A 24816-nucleotide genomic window follows, 5' to 3' on the forward strand; every position below is an offset into this window, starting at 1 on the left:
AAAAATATCTAAAGATTTGGAGAAATATTTTTTTCTAAAAAAATTGAAGGGCCTGCCCGCCCTAACCCGCGGCCCTCTTAAGGTTGGGTTGGGCTGGCCATTTTAAAGCCCATATAGATGGAGGGTCGGCCCGCCCTAACCCACTAAATTTAAAAGCCCACGAGGCTTGGGCTGGGTTGGGCTGGGCTAGCCCGTATTGACAGCTCTACATAGGACAATGCTCATAACATGCCATGCCAAATTCCCTATTATAATGCTCTTTAATGCTTGAATATGCCATAATATTTATGTGGTTATAAGATGTCGAAACTCCCATCTAACAAGAGCATGCTAGTGTTTTATTATGCTATAACCTTAATTGCATCTTTGTGATGCAAACTCCTTGTGTAAAGTTAAATTATATTTTGTAGCACTTCTTGATGCACGAGTCTACTTATTGCAACGCTCCTTAATGCTCAAGCATAAACTTTTTGACATATATTTGCACTTAAACTTTTTTTTCCCCTTTAATTATGATTAATTAATATGTATTTTAAGATTATTGATGTGAGGAAAAAGCGATTAGAAGACATACTCACTCCGAGCACGTTAAAAATTCGTTCTAGAGTCGCTCCCCCGACCGGAACACTTATAGGAGCTCTTGTGTCAATCACTTTCATTCCTCTCGTTAGACCGTCTGTAGCACTCATACTCGATTATTTCCTAATAATTGCTATACCTCACAAGCCACAAAACTAATTATAATAACTGCAAAAAGAATTCCCATATTGTAAGGATGGGAAAAAGAAATGCCAATAAGTCTAACAAAAAGATAACACTGACTCCTAAATAACACTACAGCTGCCTAGCCTGAAACTCCATTTCTATTTCTAACCCTTTTGTCCCTAGCTATCACCTAAAATATGGTCATCTATTTCTTCTCTATTCCCCTACCTTCCTTACATATTTGTACAAAGAACCAATGAACAAAGCAATGATAAAAACAATAAGCAAATTAAACTAAGAACTGAAATGACAAGGCAGAGGAGATGAAAAGACTAGGAAAAACTATTCTCTGCATTCTTGTTACTCAGGGTTGAAATCTGATTGCGCGATTGAAGTACCAGCTGTGGCATTGCTCTCAGGCGGGCCAGGGCTTAGGGGCCGGATTGAGCATGGCGCAGCCTGCTTGTCATGTGTATCCTCGGGGAAGACGTTGCTTCTCATTTCCAAGACCTTCTTGTGAGAGTTAGAGTGCAAGGATGGAACAAATGTGGGGGCTGCAGCAGGGCGGTACTCAGGGAAGAGTCTACCTTTCTTGTAGCGAACGCCACACGCGTTGCAGAGGGTTTTTGGTCCCATTGGACCTGCCCTCCATTGAGGCGTCTTTGTTATCTCACAATGCACGCATTTCCTAACTGTTTGAGGTGCCCGCTGGTAATTCCGATTTGTGTCGACTGGAGCTAGAGGAATGGAAAATTTGATTCTCTTTTTCTTCTTCATGGGAGACTCCCCGAAATCAGATTCCAATGTATCTTCAGGCGCAACAAATTGCTGGTGAATCTCGGTAAAGGATGATGTTGGAGACATGAGTTGACTTACTAGCCGTGGATTAAAAGTTGCAGGGCGAGGACGCTTGCTCCGAGCACGTTGTGTACCACGGTGGCATGGACTAAGAGGAGGAGTCGTTTTCACCGCCCCTGAGCTTGATGAGCTGCTGCTGCTGCTCTCAAGCACAGAAACAGGACTTGAGGACAGGAATTTGTTATGAGATGGCTCCTTGTTGACAGGAAAATGTTCTTTCCCCATTGTCAATCCGCCACAAGAGAAGGAATCCTCCACAAATGTTGAAAGCCATTCAAGTTGAACAATATCCTCATACTACAAATACAGAGGAGAAAAAAGAAAATGATATCATTAGAGTTTCTATCAAGTACGCTACGAAACTGCATAAGCATCACCAAATTAGAAGCTAGAAGAGTAATTAGTTGAAGGACAACGTACGAATTCATGTCTGATTATCCGTTTTAACGCCTAATCAAGATTAGGACACTAAACAGCACCTAATTGATACACCTAGTTTTCAATCATACAAGATTTTCAACAGAATGTTAGTTCAAGTGGCACCTGCTCATTTATTATGATGGTCCCTCAGACACCCACCAACCTTTACAACATCCATGTGCAAGTGACAATGGATTGAAGAGAAATTGACTGACTTTACCTACTATAAGGACACTCTTTTGAGCATTAAATAGGAAGACAAAGTATCATTTTGCAAATACCCATCAGAAGGTAAATACACTCATAATAGAAGGTTTGAATTTGAAAGTGAAATTTGAACTAAAACTTATTAACAAGTCGTTATCAGTAGATGTGTGGACAAAATCGTCAGATTCTAAAAGCTCCAAATGATTGAACTGACTGCACTTGTAGCAAGATTTTGAACAGAAATTTTTAAATCCAACCTACCATTACCATGCATTTAAGATGATTACGCATGGAACAATCAAGATAATTAGTTAAGACAAAAAGCATTTTAACAAAAAACTTATGCGCGCAAGCTTGGCTTGAACACCAGCTGGTAGTCAAATGCTCAGAAAAATGATAGCAACCAATTACATGTCAAGGCATTCACATACAACAGGTCCAACGACAGTTGCTTACATTTATAATGCGCAATTTTTTAATTTTGATTAATATCGCTTAATATTCAAATATGCCAAAATCAAGATAGCAAATTTAAGAAAATCACAGTGAAGTTGCTGCACTCACAGGAACTAAGAGCTCGGATGAGAAGTCGGAAGGTGAATTTCTGTGGCTGCTGAAGAAAAGTGGGTCTGAATCGGGCAAGGGTTCGTTGCAAATGCTTGGAAAATTCTTGCAATCAGTAGAGTCAAGATCACCACACTCATTTTCTGGGGAAAATTCAATCAAATCATCCATATGGTCAAAGAAGCTGGCACAATCTATCTCATCCACTAAACTTGACCCCATGCTACTCTAAACTATAACTGTTACCTGTAAAAAAAAAATCAAAACAAAACGATGAGTCATCTTTCAATTATCCTACACTTCATAGCAATGAAGGTGAAGTTGGAATACATATAAACATTACAGAGTAAGAAGATGAGTGGTACTCCTGCTGCTGCATTTTATGTGACACTCCCTTTTTAGTATGTTCCAAAGAATGATCTTTTTTCATATTTAGAAATAATTTAACTTAAACATCTCATTTTATCTTTAATGACATGATTTTAAAGAACTGAAATATTATGGCATATTCAAGACCACAATTTCCAAAAAAAAAAAAAAAAAAAAATCTTAAACATTACACCATCAAACACCTTCACATAAAACGGACCGAGTTTAGTGGCGCAAGCATATTGTGTTTTACCCTTACAACAACAACCCAGTAAAATCCCACAAGTGAGGTCGGGGGAGGGTAGTATGTACGAGAACTTACCTCTACCCCGAGAGGGTAGAGAGGCTATTTCCGATAGACCCTCGGCTCAAGAAGATGTGCTTTACCCTTAATGACATGAATTTATACTCACCAATATATTAAGACATAAGTTCCAAATATGTTTTTTTTCTTAAACATTGCACCGTCAAACACCTTCGCATAAAATGAGATGGACCGAGTATTTACTGGCGTAAGCATGCGGTGAAGGGTAGGGGCCACCATCAGCCCAACATAGCTTCAATCTGGAGCAATGTTGTCACAATGATGCTAGCCAGCACAAAGGGGAGCGTGGCCCATTTTAGCAGAAAAAGGTTGAAAATTCTTTTTGGATTCTTGTCACTTAAAAGAAAAGCATATATTAAGATTCCCAGACTAGGATACTACTTGTACCTTCCCAAATTAATTTACATTTGGCAAAAAAAAAAAAAAACAAGAAAATAAAACATATAAGCTGGTGTGAGAATGAACAAGCACACTACTGAAAAAGAGGATGAACTGATAATACTTAAATAAATCGAAGAAAATTCAAAAATGCAAATGCAAATTCAAAACCATACCTCTCAAGAAATGCAGGAAGTCACAGAGCCCCAAAATGCAGAAAAGTTGTAATTATCAAAATTTCTTAAAAATTCACTCCACTAATGAACATTCCCCTGAAATATATCAAGAAAAAATGTTAAGAACACATCAAAATAATGCAAATAGCAGTGTGAAAATTGAAACTTTATGCATAGAAGTCCCTGAAACATAAAGTTTATTGGCCCATTTCAAGCAAAACAAGTAAAAAAAATAGTGTTGTTTTAGCTTGGATCAATTTAAAGATAAGCAGAAAAATGCCTAAAAAAAGAAAAACTCTGAAAGCAGAAGAGGAAAATTAAAAAACAGTACCAGCAACTAAACAGGAGCCTCAAATATAAGTAACAAACTACAGAAAAGGACAAAGAACCCCGGGCGAAGCTATAACGGTTCATTACCATTCGTCGAAAAATTATATAGTATATATAGATAGCGGCAAAGCCAAAAATTTGCAAAAAAATGTTCAAGGTACAAAATTATACAGTATATATATATGTATAAAAAGTAATGTATAATAATCTATATGACATAGTATAATTTTCGGGCAAAATGTGTTCAACTAATTACGGGCCTATGTGGTTAAACACACTCAGCGAAATTCCTGATTTTGCCGCTGCAAATAATACTGCAATATCCCACAAAAAGAATAGCTCTTCTCAGGGGCGGAGGGAGTATAGAAGGTACGAGTTCAGCTAACACAGTAACTTTAGTTTAGTAGGTGTTTGGACATAAAAATTATAATTTTGAAAAAAAATAGTATTTGAAGTTAAGTGGTATTTGAAATTTGAAATTATGTTTGGACATGCATTTCACTCGAAAAAATATCAGTTTTATGAGTGAGATTCTGAAAATTTTGAAAAACTCATTTTTTTAAAAAAATTCCAAAAACTTGTAAAATTTCAAGGACAAACACATTGTAGAATCCTTATTTTTTCAAAAAAAAAGGAAAAGATTATGGATAAACAGAGCCTTAAACCATATATTTTGGTTGAAAATTTAATTTAGAATTCAATAACTTATAAGATTTATAATCCTAAACTCATAAACTTCAAATTCTGGCTCCGCTTCCGACACTTCTCAGTCTCTCGTGAAGCAAACGAGTTTTAACAGAAGCAGAAAAATTGTAGGAAAGGATAAGAGGGATACTCAATTTTACAAAAAACCAGAACATTTCTGAGGAGTGAATAAACAGAACCAGCAATTCTAAACAGGGGCCTCAAATAGAACAACAAAAAAAAAAAAAAAAAAAAAAATCACCCATGCGCGCATCAGAAGGGCAGGACCACATAGGTGTATAGTACGCAGCCTTAACCTGAATTTCTACAAGAGACTATTTCCACGGCTTGAACCTGTGACCTACTGGTAATATGGCGGCAACTTTACTAACCTAATGATCACATATGGCGGCAACTTTACTAATATAATGGTCACATGGCGGCAACTTTACAAAACGAAAAAGGAAAAACAACAGTAAAACTATAGGCTATAGGTAGCGTGAATGAATGAAGTGTACCTGAAAGGAAAAGATGAGAAGAGAGAATTAAGAGATGAGGAAAGGGTTTATGAATTGAGTGTAAAACTTAGTAGGAGAAATGAAAATGAAGAAAGCTAAAAAAGGGAAGAAGAGAAAAGGAAGGTGCTAAGTAGGTGAGGCTCTTATTCATTGCTAGCTGTACTTTTTTACCAATCTCAGCTGACCACCGTCATCATCTTTAACTCTCCTCTCCTTCTCTTCTCATTTCCTCGCACGGGTCCCATTCCTCTAGCACCGTTTTTTTTTTTTAAAAAAAAAACAAAAATTTCTAACACCAATACTCCCTCCGGTCCATAATAATAGCCTGTTTGGTAACCCTGAGGGGTAGCTCGGCTGGTAAAGACTTGAGGACAAAGTCCTTCAGGTCGCTAGTTCGAGCCCCAGCAGGGCCACTGGAGTCATTACAAACCAGTCGCGTTTCCAAGGCCCCGTGAAACTAACCGTGGTGGACCCGCCTTGAAATAGCGGGACCCGATGGGTACAGCTAGTCGGGTTCGCAAAGCGACACTCGAAAACCACGGCAAAAAAAAAAATAGCCCGTTTGGTCAAGCTTCTTTTTGGCCAAAAGTGTTTTTTTTTTTTTGCCAAAATTGAGGTGTTTGGCCAAACTTTTGGAATGAAAAAAGTGTTTTTAAAGCTTTTGAAATGAAAAACACTTTTTTAGAAAAATATACTTAGAAATAGTTTTTTAAAGTTTGGTCAAACACTAATTGCTGCTCAGAATTGTTTTTCAAACTAATTAGTCAAACACAAACTACTTTCACCAAAAGTACTGTTGAGAAAATCACTTTTGAATAAAAGCATTTCTCAAAATAAGCTGATTTTTGCAGTTTGGCCAAACGGGCTATTAGTCACCAATTTACTTTAGCCACACCCATTAAGAAAATAATAAATTCTAGATAAAAATAGGTAGTGTGACTAAACTACCTTTAATTAAAGGTTGCAGCATAATTTAATATGATGAGTAAAAGACCTTTTGGGAATACGTATATAAGGGTAATTTTAGAAACACAAATTAAATTTTTTCTTAATTATATAAATGGACACTTATTTTGGACCAAAATAAAAAAATAAATTGATCACTTATTGTGGACCGGAGGGAGTATCATTTATTTCGATATTTTTTTATTGCTATAATAAAATACCATTATAGAAAACAAATATTATAATATAATATAACATACATGTTTAATTTTATAGAAAATTTACTTTTATATTGAAATACTACAGTCAAACCTCTCTATAACAACCACGTTTGTTCCGAATATTTTTAGATGTTATAGCGAAATGTTGTTATAGAGAACATATATTATAACATAACATGAAAATTGGTTCCGAACTTGGTTTTTATAGTGAAGTATTGTTATATAGGAATGCTGTTATAGAGAGATCTGACTGTATTATAAAGGAAGACCAAAGGTGGACTTATATAGAGTGTCGAGGGGTCACCGGACACCATAAACTTGGGCAAAAATATTTCATATACAATGCATATACCTTAAAAATGATTATACAAATAATTTGGCGCCCTGAACACTAAAAGTCTTTAGAAAGCATTGGTTGAACAAAATAATGGTGCCCCAGTCACGTGAAAAATCTAGGTCCGCCTCTGAGGATGACTGTTATAGAGAGGTATGCCTCTTTCTTTGTTTTATTTTACCTATTTTAGTTTGACTAAATAGTTTTAGTATTATTTCGTATTCTATTATCCTTAGATTTATATCTACCATTGTTTCTTTTATTTATGTTATCTTATTATCTTGTTATTATTATTTTTTTCTATGGTTCCTACACTATTGTATCGGATTTTAAACATTGTTGTGATTATGTTATGTCTGAGCTGATGATCTATCGAAAATAGTCTCATATTTTTAAAAGATAAAAATAAGGTCTGTACACACCACTCACCCAAGACTCTATTTACAAGATTATACTGAGTTTGTTGTTAATATTGAATATTAAAATTTTAAGATAACTTTTTAAAAAGATTATAGCTTAAGGATGGCCTAATATTTTTGCAATTATATGACCATGAAAGATTTACTCGATATCAATGCTAGTATTATATCAATTTCGCTCTCTTTCTATCTTCTTTAATTTGATGCACATAATTACTTGATACTAGGGTTGGACATATGTCGGGTAAAACCGATAACCCAAACCATTAATTATTTATTGGATTATTGGTATTGAGATTGGGTTAACGGTTCGGTAACGGTTTAGAATTTTTTTACTATTAGGTTATCGGTTCGGGCTTCGGTTTGCCAATTTTGTTAATGGGTTAACCGATAACCCAATAAAAATTAATAAAATTACGACGTTACCCATAAGTATATACAAATGCTAGGACTTTAGTTCATTTTCTCCTATTCTTTTTCAACTGCACTCTTCAGTTGCTTCATATTCATTCTTCATAGACCTTACTAGTTACTCATAGCGTAAGTCTTTGGTATACTATATATAAATTCTTCTCTTTTTGCTCAACTCCAGTGAATTGTCTTCTCTTTTTTGCTTAACTCTAGATTGAGTTATCTTATCGGGTAAACCGATAACCGAACCGATAATGACCGATAACCGACTAACCGATACCCGATAACCGATATCTTATCGGTTCGGTTATCGGTTTATCAAATTTGTAAATCAATAACCAATATGCTAAACCGATAATATTCATAACCGGACCGAACCGACCGATACTCAAACTACACCACGTGAATAGACCTGAATTTTAAATTGTGAATTTGAACTTTTTCTCTTCTTTTTCAACGAGTTAATGGCGGAACCTTAACGTATATGTTCGCCCGTAATTATTGCCGGTTTTGGAAAAGCTAAAGCGCGTCAATTGCCTCGTATGTAACGGCCGTTATTTTTGACATTTGAGATGCTTCACTTTGTTCTTTCACATATCTAATTGACTTTCGCATACTACTAGCAAGTGAACCTCACGAACCAATTATATCATTACACGCAGACTGATTGACGTTGTATTCACCAATTAGGAAGGCGAGTGTTATGGAAACGTTTCCTGTCGCGTGGAGCGTTTGGAGAAAAATGGAACAATGTAAAAAAGTATAACTACCGTTACTAACTGACAAAAGGATGTACGGTAAATGGCAACAGATTAACTAAACCTGTCTTTTTAATTTTTGTTAACTCAAAATAAAATAAATTTAAATAAATCGGTTTGGAGAAAAATTAATTTATATTTGGTTATTTATATTCAGAGGCATATTCAGAATTTAAATTTAAACGGCTAAATTTTAAGGTTCAGTGCTTACATATTATATTTTTAAAATTATAAGTTAATAATTTCTTTTGAATTATATTTGGTTTAATGAAATATAATTTTGTCCGCCTCTATCAATATTAATTACTGGTGTTTCTTTAAAAGGAAAAAAGGGAATAAGAGATGAGCTTCTTTTTCATTTTTCATTTTACTTGCACTTTTAATATAACTTGGATTGTACTCTTTGAATATCTTCCTTCCAATTATTTTTCCCTTTAATTTTAATAATAAAAATATAATAATATAGCTAGATCTTTTTGCTCCAATTTTAGTCCTTATATTAATGGATAAGATTAATTACCATTTAAACAAGTCATCATTTGAAGGAACCCACAATTTTCCTAAAATATATGATAGATTTGGTACCAAATTGTTTTTAGAGTGATGTTTAGAGAGAGAAATTTATCATAAGTGGAAAGCGTCTATACCTAATGGCTTAAACCGTCATTTCTATTTCCTAGCTCGAGCGCTCGTGTGCCGAAAATGAATAAGGGTAAGCGATCTGCCAAAGCTGTGGGATGTATAGATACATCGGTAGCAGAGCATTCCGCCTTAGAGAGAAGCCTCCGCGCGAACGGTAGTAAACAAAGCGAATACAAAAATATTGACTTGAATAACGCACAGAGGCGGATCTAGGATTTAAAGGTGGCGGGTACCAAAATTTCCTTTAATGTACACCTTATAATAACTACTACTAATATATAGTTTGTTCGGAATGTTTGTCCAGTTCATTTGTTTTAGTTTATTTGGACAATTTAATAAGCACTTTATTTGCAAATATAGAAATTACATCAATTTTCCAAACCTTACTTATGGAATTTCACTGGGTATATATGTTATTATTGTCGTATGAAAATTACATCTCAGACATTAAGAAACAAATATAATTAATATTTTAAAGAAGAATCACACTTTTATTATTAATAATACAAGTAAAATCGATATTTTCACTAGGGAACTACATTTTTTTTTTGTATGCTAAAAATAAATTTGCACAAGTAAAATAAAATCTTTAATAAGGGAACTCCACTGATTAGAATAAGGGAAAAAAACATCTTCAATAGATAAATTATACCCCATAAATAAATGCAGAATTAGCTAAACTATAAGATCTCAAAACTTAAAATCATAAATCTAATGCTTGCGAAATATTCATCATAATTTATTACTAAAGATATTTAAATTGTATTTAACAATCAAACTAAAAGATTTGAGATTAAGAGAAATGCTTACATTATGAAATTTTAAATTTTGGAGGCTTTTTTTTGAGTGTTCTTGCTAAATATCACAGATAAAGTAATAGAATAGAGGGAAAAAATAAAAATAATAAACGACAAATAGAAAATTGGGAGGTAGCCAAAAAGGAAAATGACTGGGATAAAAGAAATAAAAAGTACAACGAAAAAGGAAAGTCAGACAAGGTTCAAGATAAATTCGAACTTGAATTTTATACACGAGAAAAGCTTTCAAAAAGGTATACCAGTCATGGCATATTTGTCTAGTTTACGGATGGGGGTGACAGGATCATATATTTAACCTAATTTAAATTTTTTATACATAAATATATGATAATTTTACCAACCGAACGGTTGTCATACCACCCCCACCCATAAGGGTGGATCCGCCCCTGATAACGCAAACATTAGTGAGAATTTAGTGCTCGAAAATCTAAGGGTAGGCGGGTGAAAAAATTAATTTGCCTTTTTATTTAGTGTTTATTATCGAATCGGATGCTTAACCCCCGCCCCCGACTATGGGGATTCATTATGCAAAGATACGCCGTTTGACTGAGTGCTAAAATTATTCATTAATACTCAATCACGAGCAAAATAAATTCCTCAACAACCAAAAATTAATAAAGAAGTAACCAACACTTAACTATAAAAGAACTGATCATTTTCAGTGAAAGTGGAAAAAAAAATCTTTTTAACAAAAAATTACTAAGCAAATTAAAGTATTAGTTTCATATTGATTAGTTAAAAAAAAGTCTTTTATATAAGGAAAACTAAAACCAAATTGATGATTGTCACTTCCTTCACTTCAAAGATAAGCAATTAAGTAGTTGTGTCAGTCTCATAAGTTTAACAATCTACACCCAAAAAAAAAAAAAATAATAATAATAATAATAATAATAAAACCAAAAAAAAAAAATCTACACTAGTTTGCACTATCAGCAAATGCACATGACATTTTACTCTTTTTTTTGTGTGTGTGTTTATTAATTGATGCATATCTGGAAAAAGATTTTAAAAATTGATTATTGAAAATTCATTTAGGTGATACAAACTAGAAGATTAATATTTACTAAAAGACTCTTCGTATATTAGATATGTAATTATTAAAGTACATTATTAGAGAACTCCTAGGGGTTGTTTGGTATGAAAGATAAGCAAAAATTATTTTGAGATAAAAATTTAGTACCACTTTATTCTTTGTTTGATTGTTAATACTGGGATAAGTTATTCCATGATTAAAAGTAGTACCGTGATAATTTATACCCGTCAGAGGGTGAAACAGTAATTCCAGAATAAAGCAGTAAAATTAACAGTCACAAGACTATTACAACGTTCGTATCAAATAGTCAATAAAACCATGAAAACTAATCATGGCATAACCAATTCCAGTATAATTAATCCCATTATAACTTGTTTTCAGACTAAATGACCCCTTAGTGTTATATATAATCCTTAAGTACAACGTAAATAAATATTATGAATATTAACAGAACACTGTGATAATAAAAAAACTACTAAAGAGGTTTCTTTGTCTAATTTCAAATTAGTGCTCCAGTGTGGTAAGTTATGTTGTTCGGACTCTTTGAAAATATTTTCGGTGCATATTAGAATCCTTCGAAATTAATATATTTTTTGAGGATCTAGCATGAATGCAACCGTATTTTAGAGAATTCGCACAACATGGATGGTAAGCACCGTACCACTAGGCAATGACCCTTTTCTTATTCTTAGAGCCCGTTTGGACATAATTCTTTTTTTTTCTTTTTTCCAAAAAAAATTATTTTTTTTTCGAAATCATCGCTTGTTCATAAAATTTCCAATTTGCACTTGAAGATGCATTTTGAAAATTTTCGAAAATTTCCAAAAACTTCAAAAAGCTATTTTTTAAAATTTCCACTCAAATCACTCACAAAACTTCAAAAACAACCCAAACTGAAATTTATGTCCAAACACAACTCCAAATTTCAAATACCATTTTTACTTTTTTTTTTTTTTTTTTTACCATTTTCTGAATTTTACAATTCTTATGTCCAAACGCCTACTTAGATACATTCCAAATATAAATCATCTACCTTAATTTACGTGATGGTGTTTCATTTGATAAATTGTCTTGAAAGAAAAATCAAAATTTTTAGAACTTGCAGCTTTAAATATGTCATGATACACTATAAAAGCATATCACTAAACATAAAATAAAAATTTTAAAATAAAATTATTTTTAGATTTAAAATTTTACATCTTCTTAAAACAGACAAATAAGAAAACAATATTACATAAAATGGAACAAAAAAAGTATTACTCCCTCTATTTTAATTTACGTGAACCTATTTTCTTTTTAATCTGTGCAAAAATATGACTTTTTCCATTTTTTGAAAATAACTTACCTTTATACAATGATTTATATCACGACAAAATATACGTGTCTCGTTTAACACCACAATTTTTTTTTTTAAATTTCGTACCGAGTCAACTAAATTAACATAAATTAGCACTACCCTAGGTAAATCTTTTAGTTGTTACAATGATAATTTGTATATTGCTGTCCCCTCACTTTCTCTTAACTCCCTTAAGTTGGACCTACTATTATAATATTTTCCCTAAACCATAGGCTTTTTTAGGTCAAATTCTTCTACTCTAGTTTATAACTGCTCCCTCCATGTGTATACTTATAAAAAATACTCCCTCCGATACATAATAAATGACCAGTTTTCTTTTAGCACGTCCATTAAAAAAAATACTAAATTCTATACAAAAATACCTAGTATGATTAAACTATCCTTATTAAATATTGGTCACATAGCCGAGAGTCTCCTGGAAACAGCCTCTCTACCCTTTAGGGTAGGGGTAAGGTCTGCGTACATATTACCCTCCCCAGACCCCATTTGTGGGATTATACTGGGTCGTTGTTGTTGTTGTTGTTGATAGCTATAGTGAGGAGTGAGCAAACCTTTTAAGGATATGCACATAAGGGTAAAAGAGTAAAAACAAATTAAATTTTTTCTTGATTACCTAACTGGACACTTATTTTGAACCAAAATGAAAAAGTAAACTGGTCACTTATTGTGAACCGGAAAGAGTAATAATTTGACAGGTCATTTATTTTTTGTTGATTATCATTAATTTAGGTATTCGATACCTACTGCCTAATCTGACATGAGTAGTTAAAAGAGTTAAATTTAAGAACTAGTTGAGATAAAGTTATATAGAAGTATTGACATAATTACAATAATATGTTTGAATTGATGCTTTATGGAATCTCTATACGCCCGACTTTCTTTCGACTTAAGAAGATTGCGGTAAGAATGAGAATCACTTTGAAACTTTAGGGGAATGGCGTTTTAGGGCAGCACAGAGGCGGACCTACAGTCATGCTTGAGGGGTCATGTGAACCCGTTAACAAAATTATATTTGCAGCAATGGTCCGCTTCTAAGAATAAGACTTGCTCCTTGTCACACGATGCGGGTTTGAAACCCGCCTGCTACAATTTTTTTGATGGTGCCCCCGTTATTCTCAAATCCTGGATCCGCCTCTGGGGCAGCCAGGTGATGGTTCAAGTTTGTAGTAGGTGTAGGCAGGGGCGTACGCAGGAGTTTTTGTAAGCGGTGTCACTATTTTAATAGTTGCGGACCCAAACTTTTATACAAGCGGGTTCAAACGTATACTGAAGTCTTTAAAAATAATCTACCGTAAAAGAGACATTGAGTTAAAAATAAACATGGTTTACCTGGTACTCTTTATTTTGGTTCTAACAAAACCTTAAAGAAAATTTGCCTCTCTCTCTATATATATAACAACTGATCTATTTACCTTTACAATTTGACAAGTTATTAAACTTCAGAAAATTTTACAAATTTTACTGTAACAATAAGTTTGATCTATATTTATAATATTAGACTTTTTTATTAATTTTAATTTAACTTGCACTAACTGTTACAAAAAAATAAAATAAAAAAGAGCTAAGCTAAATTAATAATTTCATATAGTAAGTTCCATAACTATGGAAAGAGATTAAACTAATATGGGTCCGCCCCTGCATTTTAGACATGAACAAATAAAAAAAATTATTGTAATAATATCATATTTAAAAACAATCAGGAAAAAGATATAACACAAGCAGCATCCCTCCTATTCAAAAAATGTATTTGCTAGTCAAGTAGTACAAAAGTATTAAAACATCGAGGTTGCACAAGTTCGAACTCACGGCCCTGCACAGAAATCTTTAGGTTTTAACCAAATAAGCTAGACGCCTCTTTGTGACAAGTGGTGTCACTTATTATATTTTACTGTTTTTCTTGTTTTTTCATTTCAATTATATATAAATAATTAGTAAAGATTTTCGACGAAGCGGTGTCACGTAATACTTGAGCTAAGGTAGATCCGCCCTTGGGTGTAGGAGCTGGACGGGTGCGGTAGCGAAGCTCAAGTGGTAATGCAAGTGCACGGTGAGCGTAGTAGCTCTCTCGCGCATGCTCTTTATACAAGCAAGTAAATTCATAACTGCCCCGCACCCACGTCACCCCACCCCACCCCAAATTGAGAGAGTATTACGATGGACTTTCAAAATAAATGGGTTACTATCATTTCCTATTACTTATACGATATCTTGACCTATGTAATATCATTTTAGTGAGACTTATGCAAATTAGTTAATTATAAAATCAAAGTAGTATTCGTGCTAGTGAAGAAAAATGTGAAATTGTAGTTGAAATGATTATTTTGTTTCAAAAAAGATAAAATTCAAAGTTGCCCCGCATTAAACCCGCAATCTGCAACCCGCCCCGCTTTAAAATTTTTAAAAATTGTTTTAACCCATTCCGCCCGTCCCGTTCAGCACCCGCCCTGCCCCATTGCCATCCCTAACTGAAAGTAAGTTTTCCGGATTGATATATCGTATGACATAAAAAAAATATCCTAATTCATCTCGAAGGTCTATATAACAACAACCCAGTATAATCTCACTTAGTGGGGTCTGGGGAGGGTAGTGTGTACGCAGACCTTACCCCTACCCTAGGGTAGAGAGACTGTTTCCAAATAGACCCCCGACATCCTTCCCTCCAAGAACTTCCCACCTTGCTTTTGGGGAGACTTGAACTCACAACCTCTCGGTTGGAAGTGGGGGTTGCTTACCATCAGAGCTCGAAAGTCTATGGGGATGGGAAATTAGACTTTTATTACAGTAACAAAAACCAAATTTAAACGTCAACTATCACATTTTTCTCAACCTTTTCCTTCAAAAATTGAACCAAAATCAAATTTTCATAATTTTGGTCGTGCGTATGTGTGGTTGTCACGTACTGAGATTGTTTCTAGAAAAGACATGTTAACCTTCATTACCAGTTTGACCTCTGGCAGATTCAATAAAAATCAAAGAAAATATTGGCTAAAAATTTGGACTACGTAAAGAAAAAGGAAAAAATAAAATAAAATTGAACTGGAGGTCACGTGCAGAGAGCGTGCGAGCAAGTAAGAACCCATGTTCTTTTAGATGGGCCCACAAGCACGTTAGCCACGTGGCAGAAGGGAAGTGGAGCCCACGAGAAAGAGGAATCCAACGTGGTGATGCCAGCTTGGCAATTTCCAGAGATCAGACCCTAGGACAGAGGTCACATGACTTTGTTTAGGGATTTGAGCCTCAATTTTTTTTTCTTTTTTTTTTAAAAAAAAAAACAGTACGTAGCTTGATTCAGACGAAAGTTTTCCATTTAAAATACTTTATTTAGTTGTTAAGATCTTGTCAAGAGACATGATTGTATATAATTATTTTAGTGTCGGTTTGAAAATCACATTGTCATTATACAATCTAGTAATTATACAATATATAATTATAAAGTCACGTTATTTGTTTTGACATAATTATAATTTAATTATCTGTATCATGTTTGATTGCAACAACAACAACAACGACCCAGTATAATCCCACAAGTAGGGTCTGTGGAGGGTAATATGTACGCAGACCTTACCCCTACCCCAAAGGGTAGAGAGGCTGTTTTGAGGAGACTCTCGGCTCAAAAAAAGCAACAGGAGCCGATATATTAGTACCATAAAAATGCATAATAAAATAACAACAATATAAGAAATATGAAATACAGAATACGAAATCATGTTTGATTGCAAAAATATACTAATTATTATCAACTTACGTGAAGATAATATGAAACTTAAGATTTGTTTATCTATTTTAAATTAAAAAAAGAAGAAGATAAATATGATTTTAAAAAGGACTTTTCTATAATAAAACATTTATAGTACTAATTAATAGAAAATAAAACTATTTACGTAAAAAAAATAAAAAATACCAACACTATTATCAATCTATCTGCAATAAAAACTCGTTATTATGAACCTAATAATTTTTTAAAATTATCATAATAATCAACCAAGAAACAACCTCTCCACCTGTATTAGGTAGAGATAAGGTCTGCGTACAAACTATCCTCCCCAAACCTCACCTGCTGGGATCAAACTGGGTTTGTTGTTGTTGTTGTAATCAACACAAAATTCTTCCGATAAAATAATTATTTCAATAAAGATGAAAAGGGAAGGAAAATAACAATACAGCAAGTCATTGAGTTCATTATTATCACCAATACACCAAACTACAAAGTATTACTAGTGTACTGCGATTGCAGCAATAAGACAAACGATTTGAAAAGGAAGAAAAGATGTAATGAGTAATTCAGTTACAACTACTATTAGCTGCAATGAGGCAAGAATGTGGTCTCAGGTTTAAACAGAAATTTGACAAAATAACAGAAATCTTTCTTTTTAAAAGATAAATATTTGGAAAAGGAGAAATATAATTACTACCGGTTCTCACCTCCCCGAATGTAATGATTCCTCTCAATTACACCCAATTCTACGCTAGTAATTACTTGCCAAGCAAACAAGTCAAACTGTATAACTACATCCAATTATCCAAATCCAATTAGGCCTGATTAGCAAACATGTTCAGTATCTAGTCAACTGATTCACTCAAGAACGACAAAACGCAACCAATTGATCATAGTTCTGGGCAATAAATAAACTGTAAACATGTTTGGCTTGGCAACAATGAGAAATAAAGGGATTAAAACTTCATTTTAACCCCATGCTACCATGCAGCTAGGTTTATTTTCATCAGCAATAATCTTTCTAACAGCATAGACCTCGAATCAAATAGAGATTAAACTGTTGTCTGAGACATTATAACAAATCTAGCCGATAATGGTAGTTCTCATCCTCTGGAATGACCACAATCCTTAAAAGAGCGTAGAGCAGTAAGCGTACGTATTAACCATATACCAAAAGTGAGTCGATGAAAAGCAGCCCATACTTGAACTGTGAAGAGAAAGTTATAAACGGAAATGGACAGGACACTCATCAAGCTACAGTATGTTCCTTTATTTTGCTTGAGGATGAGATGCAATGAAATCAACAGCTAAATTTATTGAGTGGATCTTGTCAGCTTCATTGTTAGGAATCTCAAACGCAAATTCTTCTTCAAGGGCCATCACGATTTCCACGGTGTCTAAACTATCTAAACCAAGATCATTTTGGAAGTGAGCTTTTGGGACAACCTGCCAAGTAAATGTAAAATGACATCTGTAAATATAATAGTAACAGTACTACTTCATGAAACTAACAAAGAATGAAATGCAGAAAAAAACCTCAAAGATCACAAGTAAACATAAACTACTACTACAACAACAACAACAACAACAGCAACAACAACGACCCAGTATAATCCCACAAGTGGGGTCTGGGGAGGGTAATATGTGCGCAGACCTTACCCCTACCCCGAGGGACAGAGAGGCTGTTTCAAGGAGACCCTCGGCTCAAGAAAGCAACAAGAGATGATATATTAGTACCATCAATAGACTCGTAATAAAATAACAGCAATATCAGAAATACGAAATAGATGGATGGTATAATAATAACCAGCAGCTAAAGCCCTGCATCAGTAGATGACCAGTAGCATCCTAAGACTAACTCCTAACTGGCTAGTCTCACTCTAGTGCGCTGTAGAAATATTCATGTTAACCATTACTCTAAGTACGTCTGAAGGAAGACCCACCACCTGACTGATGACTGAACTGAGCTGGTGCTAATGACTCCTTAGAGGGATCCCTTCCACCTCCGCTGGATGTACCATGACACCTGCACGTTGTACGGGCTTTCTTGTTAAGCTCTTTTTCTTCTCTCTTTAGTTGTCTGTCTTTCTCTAAGTGCTTGGCAAATCCCACAACAGAGGAGAAGGCTTCCATCCCTACTGCTGCAGCTGATGTCGTATCCTTAATGTGGTAAGCTAAACCGCCCACAAACCTGCGAATCTTTGCTTTTTCAGTCTTAACCATGTGAGGAGCATGCTTAGCTAACCTTATGAATTCCATGTAGTACTCTTGCACACTTTTATTCCCTTGCTTGAGTTGTTCGAACTCTGTAGCCTTAGCTTCCCTATCCTCTTCTGGGATAAAGTTAGCCATGAAGGCCTCTTCAAATTCTTCCCAAGTAGGCGGACCATCATCTTCATCTCTTTCCTTTTCCCACATCTCAAACCAAGCGCCGGCCACATCTCTAAGCTGGTAAGCAGCTAGCTCTACAGCTTCATCATCAAATGCTTTCATCACTCGGAAGGCTTTCTTGACACCCTCCAGCCACAACATCGGATCTTCATCAACTATAGAACCATGGAACACTGGAGGACTCAACTTCAAAAATTCATTCACTCTTGAAGACTCAGAATTGCTCTGTCTATTTGATTGAGGTGGAATCTCATCTCTTCTCTCGTTCTGGTTGGCCATAGAGGCTTTAAACATCTCCATAGCACTGTTGACAGCATTAAACATCTGACCCACCTCGAGAGATATAGTTGCCTGAGCCGGGGCTGCTGTTGGGGGCAGTACTGGATCCTGAGGTACTGGATCATCATGCTCCACCCCTTCTTCTTGTTCAACCCGGGGTACTTGGACTCCCTTTGCGGATTTTCCCCTCCTTTTCTGAGTCGAAGCCTTCTTAGTTCTACCTTGAGCCACAATAGTAGCGATGGTTTCTTGAGAAGCATCCTGAGTGTCGGTGTCAGAGTTACGAGTACGAGCCATTCCTGCGAGTTTTGGAGAAATGAATAAATTAGATAATTTCTTAGAGGTAGACTCTATTGCACGGTCTAAAGTATGAAAAAAAGAGACTTTTCCTAAATACTTGTAGCCTCATGTTTATAAGTATGGCGCGCTTCATACACATAAACAAGACTCTACTAATACGGCTTCATAGACCCCTAGGACTCCATAAACCTGAGGCTCTGATACCAAGTTTGTCACGACCCATTTTTTGAACAAGCCGAGACCGGCACTCGATCACTAAACATGATCGAGCGAACCATCTCTGCTTATCAACCCTATTATAACTCCAAACTTTATATGCAACAAAGCAATACTCTAAACAAATACTTTTGGATTAATTCAAATATTTAAATAAATCAACTCCAAAGCTTTATTCGTAGTAACTACTGAATTACTGCTAAGTTATTATAAAATAACATCTGAATCTCAACCCAATGACTATGTCTATGAAGCCTCTACTGATAAATTGACGCACTGCTCAGGACATGAGATTTCCTGGCCAGTTCTTTAAATAAACAAAGAAATAGCTAAATGAAAATGACTCTAAGAATACTCCACGAACAAAAGCAGAGCTCACCAATATCACTGGAAAGGAAGGAAGTCCTAACTCGTAGCCTGCTCGCTTGCAAATCCGGTTTCTACGTTGTACCGCAGACCAACGTAGGTTCCCAAAAGAGAACGTCAGTACCATCCACTGTACTCAGTGAGTCTCAACAACAGGGGGAGAAACTTTAATAACATATACATTACGAGCAAAGGTTCTAAATGCATGTAAAACATAAAGCTTATAAGAATAATTCTAAAATAATTGCATAATAGCAATTTATGAATATTCTAAAAGAAATTCTTTTCTTTTTCTTTCTTTAAAAAAAATACTTCACTTTATACTTTGGGAGTTCCGACTATCCTGACTTAATTTTGTCTCAGTCACCGTGTGATCGGCACGAGTTCAATCCCAACCTGATCGAATAGGCCCAATCCACGAGGTGTCACTCGCTTCATGGTTCTCAGCGCTCATGTATCATACCTTAGCATGGTTAAGTAAATTCTCAGCAACGAGACCCTCGGCTCGTATGCTCCCTACTTTGGCACAAGTAGTTTCAGGAAGTCAACGCCTTGGTCAGGACCCTCGGCCTGGACGATGACCCCTTCTCAGAATAAAGGATACTCCCCAAAAATCTTTTCTTTCTAAAACTTCTTCTTGTGACTTTTCAAGTCTAAATCTTTTCTTTATAGAACATTATGTACATGCTCATATTGGTGTCCTTAAATGTAAAGCATGGCATAAGAATGAAATAAACATATAAAAATATTTCTAAAAATTCTTTCTTCTTCATAATTTTCAACATGAAAATAACATATAAGAATAACACAAAAATCTGAAAATTTAAGCACATATAGCATAATATATCATCTAAACTTTTGCTAGAACAATTCTAAATTAATGGGTACTCACTCGCTCTAATTAAATAAAGATAAACTCTTTTAAGCAATTCGTCAAACACCTTGTATGCGTGCTTTTGTGAGTTAAACCACTTTAGTAAAGGGTTATATCAATTCACCTCAAAACTTCTCGAGCCAATACATAGCCCCAGTCAAATTGACACCAGTCAACCAATCGATACTACAACAACCAATATATTTTAATCAATTTTAAAGTACTACACCTAAATATTAAATTTATTGTTGATATAGAGGAAGAAGGGAATTAGCTATTCAATTCTTACATATTACTACTTTAGGATAATTGAAAATAGGGAATTTTATATACCTGAATTCAAGAATTAGTGATTTGTAAAGAACCCTAGAATCTTTCCGTGTTATCTGCGTGAAATATTTCCTGGGTTTGCTGCCTCTGTTGCGTTACTCTCTGTTCTAGTCTATAGGATTTTTTTCCTGCTTTCGTTATTCTCTGTTCTAGAGTGAACAAAAGACTTTTATATGCAAAGAAACCCCTTTTTGGTCCCAACAGCCCTTTATGGGCTTTTAGGTTCACGTTTTCCCTTCTTTTTAAAAAAAAATTATTTTCCTTTTTTTTTTGGTTTTAACTTAACTAGTATTACTTATACTGTTATACATAACATACTTTTAATATTTAATAATAACAAAATTATTAATATTCTCCTAATTGTACATCCAACTACTTAATTGTATATATTTTTTTTTCACTGTGGGCAAGAAGAAATAAATAATAATAATTTAATTTTATAATTAGCGTGTCTCGAAACTTTTATAAATTTGAGGAGTGTTACACTTTCCTTTCTTCAATGACCTCGAATGACTTGTTGCTATGGAATGAGTTTTACTCTCTAATTGTTGTATTTATTTGCTAGAACTAGAGTATAGGATTGGTAACACTTTACGATATTGTACCGTAGACTTACACTATAACTTAATTACGCATAATAGATATAAGGATGAACTGCAAGTTACGTCTCCGTGATATTTAGCAACTAGTGGATTAGCTCCCTACCTCATAGCTCGTATCTCTCTGTCATTCCAAATGACGGAGAGATAGCTCTTTACAACACTAGTCCGTAGAAACTACAAGGGAACAATCTGCATCTTTATCACTATCCAAAAGTACCACCTAACATTGTAAGCATGAGTAAACTAGCGCCTTTGGACCACAAACGGGTAACAAACCAATTTCTTGCCATAGATGGGCAATACGCAAGTTTCTAAACCACGACGAGGTGATTATCATTATTCGTTAAATAAAATCTGTGGTAGTTGTTTTTTTTTTAAGAAAAGAGATACACTCTGGCATTTTTTAATTTATTGAAACTTTTGCTGTGTTTTGTCTTATCTCCCAGTCAGCTATCAATTACCAGTTCCCTCGGGCTGAATCAATCTTAAAGCCGATTAATAAATGGATATGAGCATCCACTAAGTACTAGATTTATGTAAATCAACATATGTTTTTATCAAATTCCCTATTACTTGCAGTACCTATTTTTATCTTCTCAACTCTAAAATAAAAAATCTATCACCATATTCTCTAGCTAAAAGATATAAGCCCACTATCCTCGAGAAAAAAATACCACACAGTATAAATCTAAAGGACCAGCAGCCTTACAATAAATTAACGCCCAGTGGCGGATTTAAATGGAGGGAAGGGGATTCAATTCCTGGTAAAATTATACTGCACAAATAGGGAAAAACTAATGGATAAATATATTTATTTTTTTATAACCGTAGCGTCCGGACTAGCTTATGCACATCTCAACTAATTCCACGAGAAACCTGCACCTTCCCCGCAACACATATCAAGTGACTATGTCCACCAAGGCCTGGACAGATGGGAAAAGCTGACCTAGTGTTTTGAATCTGCTGAAATTTGAACTAGAGACCATGGTTTTCAACCCACTTCAGCGGCCACTAGATCACACCCTTGAGTGCGATATTTTTGGATATATATAAACCGTTCAAACCAGTTGATATAATGAAAAAGTCTAGTGAAATGGCAAAATGGGTTCAAAAAATGCTTTAAGTCACAGGTTCAAGTTCAAATGACAGGCGTGACATTCTAGTATTTTTTTTGAATCCCCTTATATAAATTCCTGACTCGACTACTATTACCGCCCATGGATAACGTTAAAAACACAAAATAGAAGTGTAATTCCCATGCCTAAATTAGCAGGAACCTAAATAAAACCCTAATTTCACTTCAAGTCATTTCCTGAATAACAAATTATAACTGTGTGTGTATATATATATATAATGAGAAATGTTAGAAAATTTACCTTGGAGGGATCAACTTTTTGGCAGTTTTTGACGACATTGATAACGCGATCTCTGACTTCATCCTTATCGAGAAATGAGCCTCTTACTTCGTCAGAGAACTGACGCCTGAAAAGCTGACTGAATGAACCTCCGATTAGCCTAGGGTTTCGAAGTTGTGCCGGGCGAGCTTCCACTCTCAGGTACTTCAACAGTGCGATTCTAGCCGCCATTGAGAATTGAGAATGATGAGAAAGAGAGAGGAGAAGGCCACAGATTATGGAGAGAGATGAATAGCCACCTGAGAGAACTTTAGGGGATCTACAAATCGGATATCAAGTACGGTTAAATGGGACTAATAAAGCGTATTGAATTACTGCGATTTAAAAGTCGCAGACAGAGATGCGATTTACAAGCCTTTTCAATTCACATTTTGGACTTCTTTATTAATTCCATATAAATATCGTTTTCAAATCTTACTCTACATTTATAATGCTTCGATAGAGAATGACTTGTCAAAAAAATGAATTTCTACGATATAAATAATGCGATATAATATGATAGTACATATTTATTCAAGATTCAACTGATAAATTATTATTTGTTATAAATAGAATTCTATTTAAGGTGAATGACTATATTTTAGAGAGATTTTTCCCTATAAATAGAGGGGTCCTATTATATTGTAATTCATCCCAAAATTCAATAAGAATTTCCTCTCTCTCTTTCTCTGCAATATTGTTCTTCTTTTATTATTTTATAACACGTTATCAGCACGAGACTCTACCGTCTCAAGAAGCTATTTGAGAAGACTAAGGTATAACTTTTCTCCCTTTTTAATTATGACTGATATTATAAAAAGAAAGTTCGGTGCCCTTGAAATTTCGGGCAAGAACTATATGACATGGGTGTTGGATGCTGAAATTCATTTAGATGCAATGGGTCTTAGAGACGCCATTAAAGACAAAAATAAAGTATCCACCCAAGATTGTGCTTAAGCCTTGATTTTCTTGGGCCATCACCTTGATGAAGGGTTAAAAATAGAATATCTCATAATCAAAGATCCACTTATTTTGTGGAATGGTTTAAAAGAAAGATATGACAATTGATCACTCTTCCACAAGCACGATATGATTGGGCTCATCTGAGGCTCCAAGACTTTAAGTCTGTTTCTGAATATAATTCTGCGATATTCAGAATTACTTCTAAATTAAAACTCTATGGAGATACTATCACTGACTATGATATGCTTGAAAAAACGTTTACAACATTTCATGTCTCCAATATGGTCCTGCAACAGCAGTACAAAGAGAAAGGTTTCAAGAAGTATTCTGAGTTGATTTCTCTTCTCCTTGTGGCTGAACGAAACGACGCTTTGCTCATGAGAAATCACGAAAATCGACCCACTAGGTCTACACCATTGCTTGAAGTGGATGAGGTGTATTCCCATTATGCTAAGCATGGAAAAGGCCGTGGCCCTATTCGTGGTCGTGGCCATGGTCGTAGACAAGGAAGAAATTCTCCTAGTGTTAATCACCCCCAAAGAAAAATAACCATCAAAAGTGGAAAGGGAAACATGAGAAGCCAAAGGCAATGGTTCAGAAACTGAATGTTATCGTTGCTGTGGAAAACGATATTGAGCAAATATTTGTCATATACCAAACATTTGGTTGAGCTTTATCAAACATCTCTAAAGAATAAAGGTCTTAAAGCTAATTTTGTCTTTGACAATGATTTTGACATCACCCACTTGGATGTGACAGACTTCTTTGAGCACCCTGATAAGAAAATAGACCACTTGATCGGTGATGGATCTGTGGTTAAAGATGATCGAGTAATTTTTTTTCCGCCTATTCGTAGTAACTAGTGAATATACATCATGTAATTACATGAGTAGTAGTCATTAGTATCAATTAGA

At 34.7% G+C, this 24816-nt stretch overlaps 2 protein-coding genes across 5 annotated transcripts; both read right to left on the reverse strand.

Moving 5' to 3' along the window:
• Positions 1-748: 748 nt before the first annotated feature.
• On the reverse strand, positions 749-5721 carry LOC107795369 (GATA transcription factor 8). 3 transcript variants are annotated; one of them, XM_016617992.2, is made up of 4 exons: positions 5535-5721; positions 4003-4098; positions 2755-3000; positions 749-1860 (listed from the first exon to the last, which is right to left on the reverse strand). In XM_016617992.2, exons 3-4 carry the CDS (start codon positions 2974-2976, stop codon positions 1066-1068), a joined length of 1017 nt encoding a protein of 338 aa, XP_016473478.1. In that variant the 5' UTR covers positions 2977-3000; positions 4003-4098; positions 5535-5721; the 3' UTR covers positions 749-1065. The 3 variants fall into 3 exon arrangements, with proteins under 3 accessions (XP_016473478.1, XP_075089704.1, XP_016473479.1); XM_075233603.1 differs by having other exon boundaries at positions 5279-5545; XM_016617993.2 differs by lacking the exon at positions 5535-5721 and adding an exon at positions 5334-5465.
• An 11410-nt stretch (positions 5722-17131) lies between these two features.
• Positions 17132-23267, reverse strand: LOC107795368 (uncharacterized). Of its 2 annotated transcripts, none has more exons than XM_075233604.1 (4): positions 22922-23267; positions 19753-19813; positions 18131-19156; positions 17132-17633 (listed from the first exon to the last, which is right to left on the reverse strand). In XM_075233604.1, exons 1-4 carry the CDS (start codon positions 23129-23131, stop codon positions 17605-17607), a joined length of 1326 nt encoding a protein of 441 aa, XP_075089705.1. In that variant the 5' UTR covers positions 23132-23267; the 3' UTR covers positions 17132-17604. The 2 variants fall into 2 exon arrangements, with proteins under 2 accessions (XP_075089705.1, XP_075089706.1); XM_075233605.1 differs by having other exon boundaries at positions 17465-17633; positions 18134-19156.
• Between the last annotated feature and the right edge of the window lie 1549 nt (positions 23268-24816).

The sequence above is a fragment of the Nicotiana tabacum genome, chromosome 16 (genome assembly GCF_000715075.1).
Source record: "Nicotiana tabacum cultivar K326 chromosome 16, ASM71507v2, whole genome shotgun sequence".
NCBI classification, from domain to species: Eukaryota; Viridiplantae; Streptophyta; class Magnoliopsida; order Solanales; family Solanaceae; genus Nicotiana; species Nicotiana tabacum.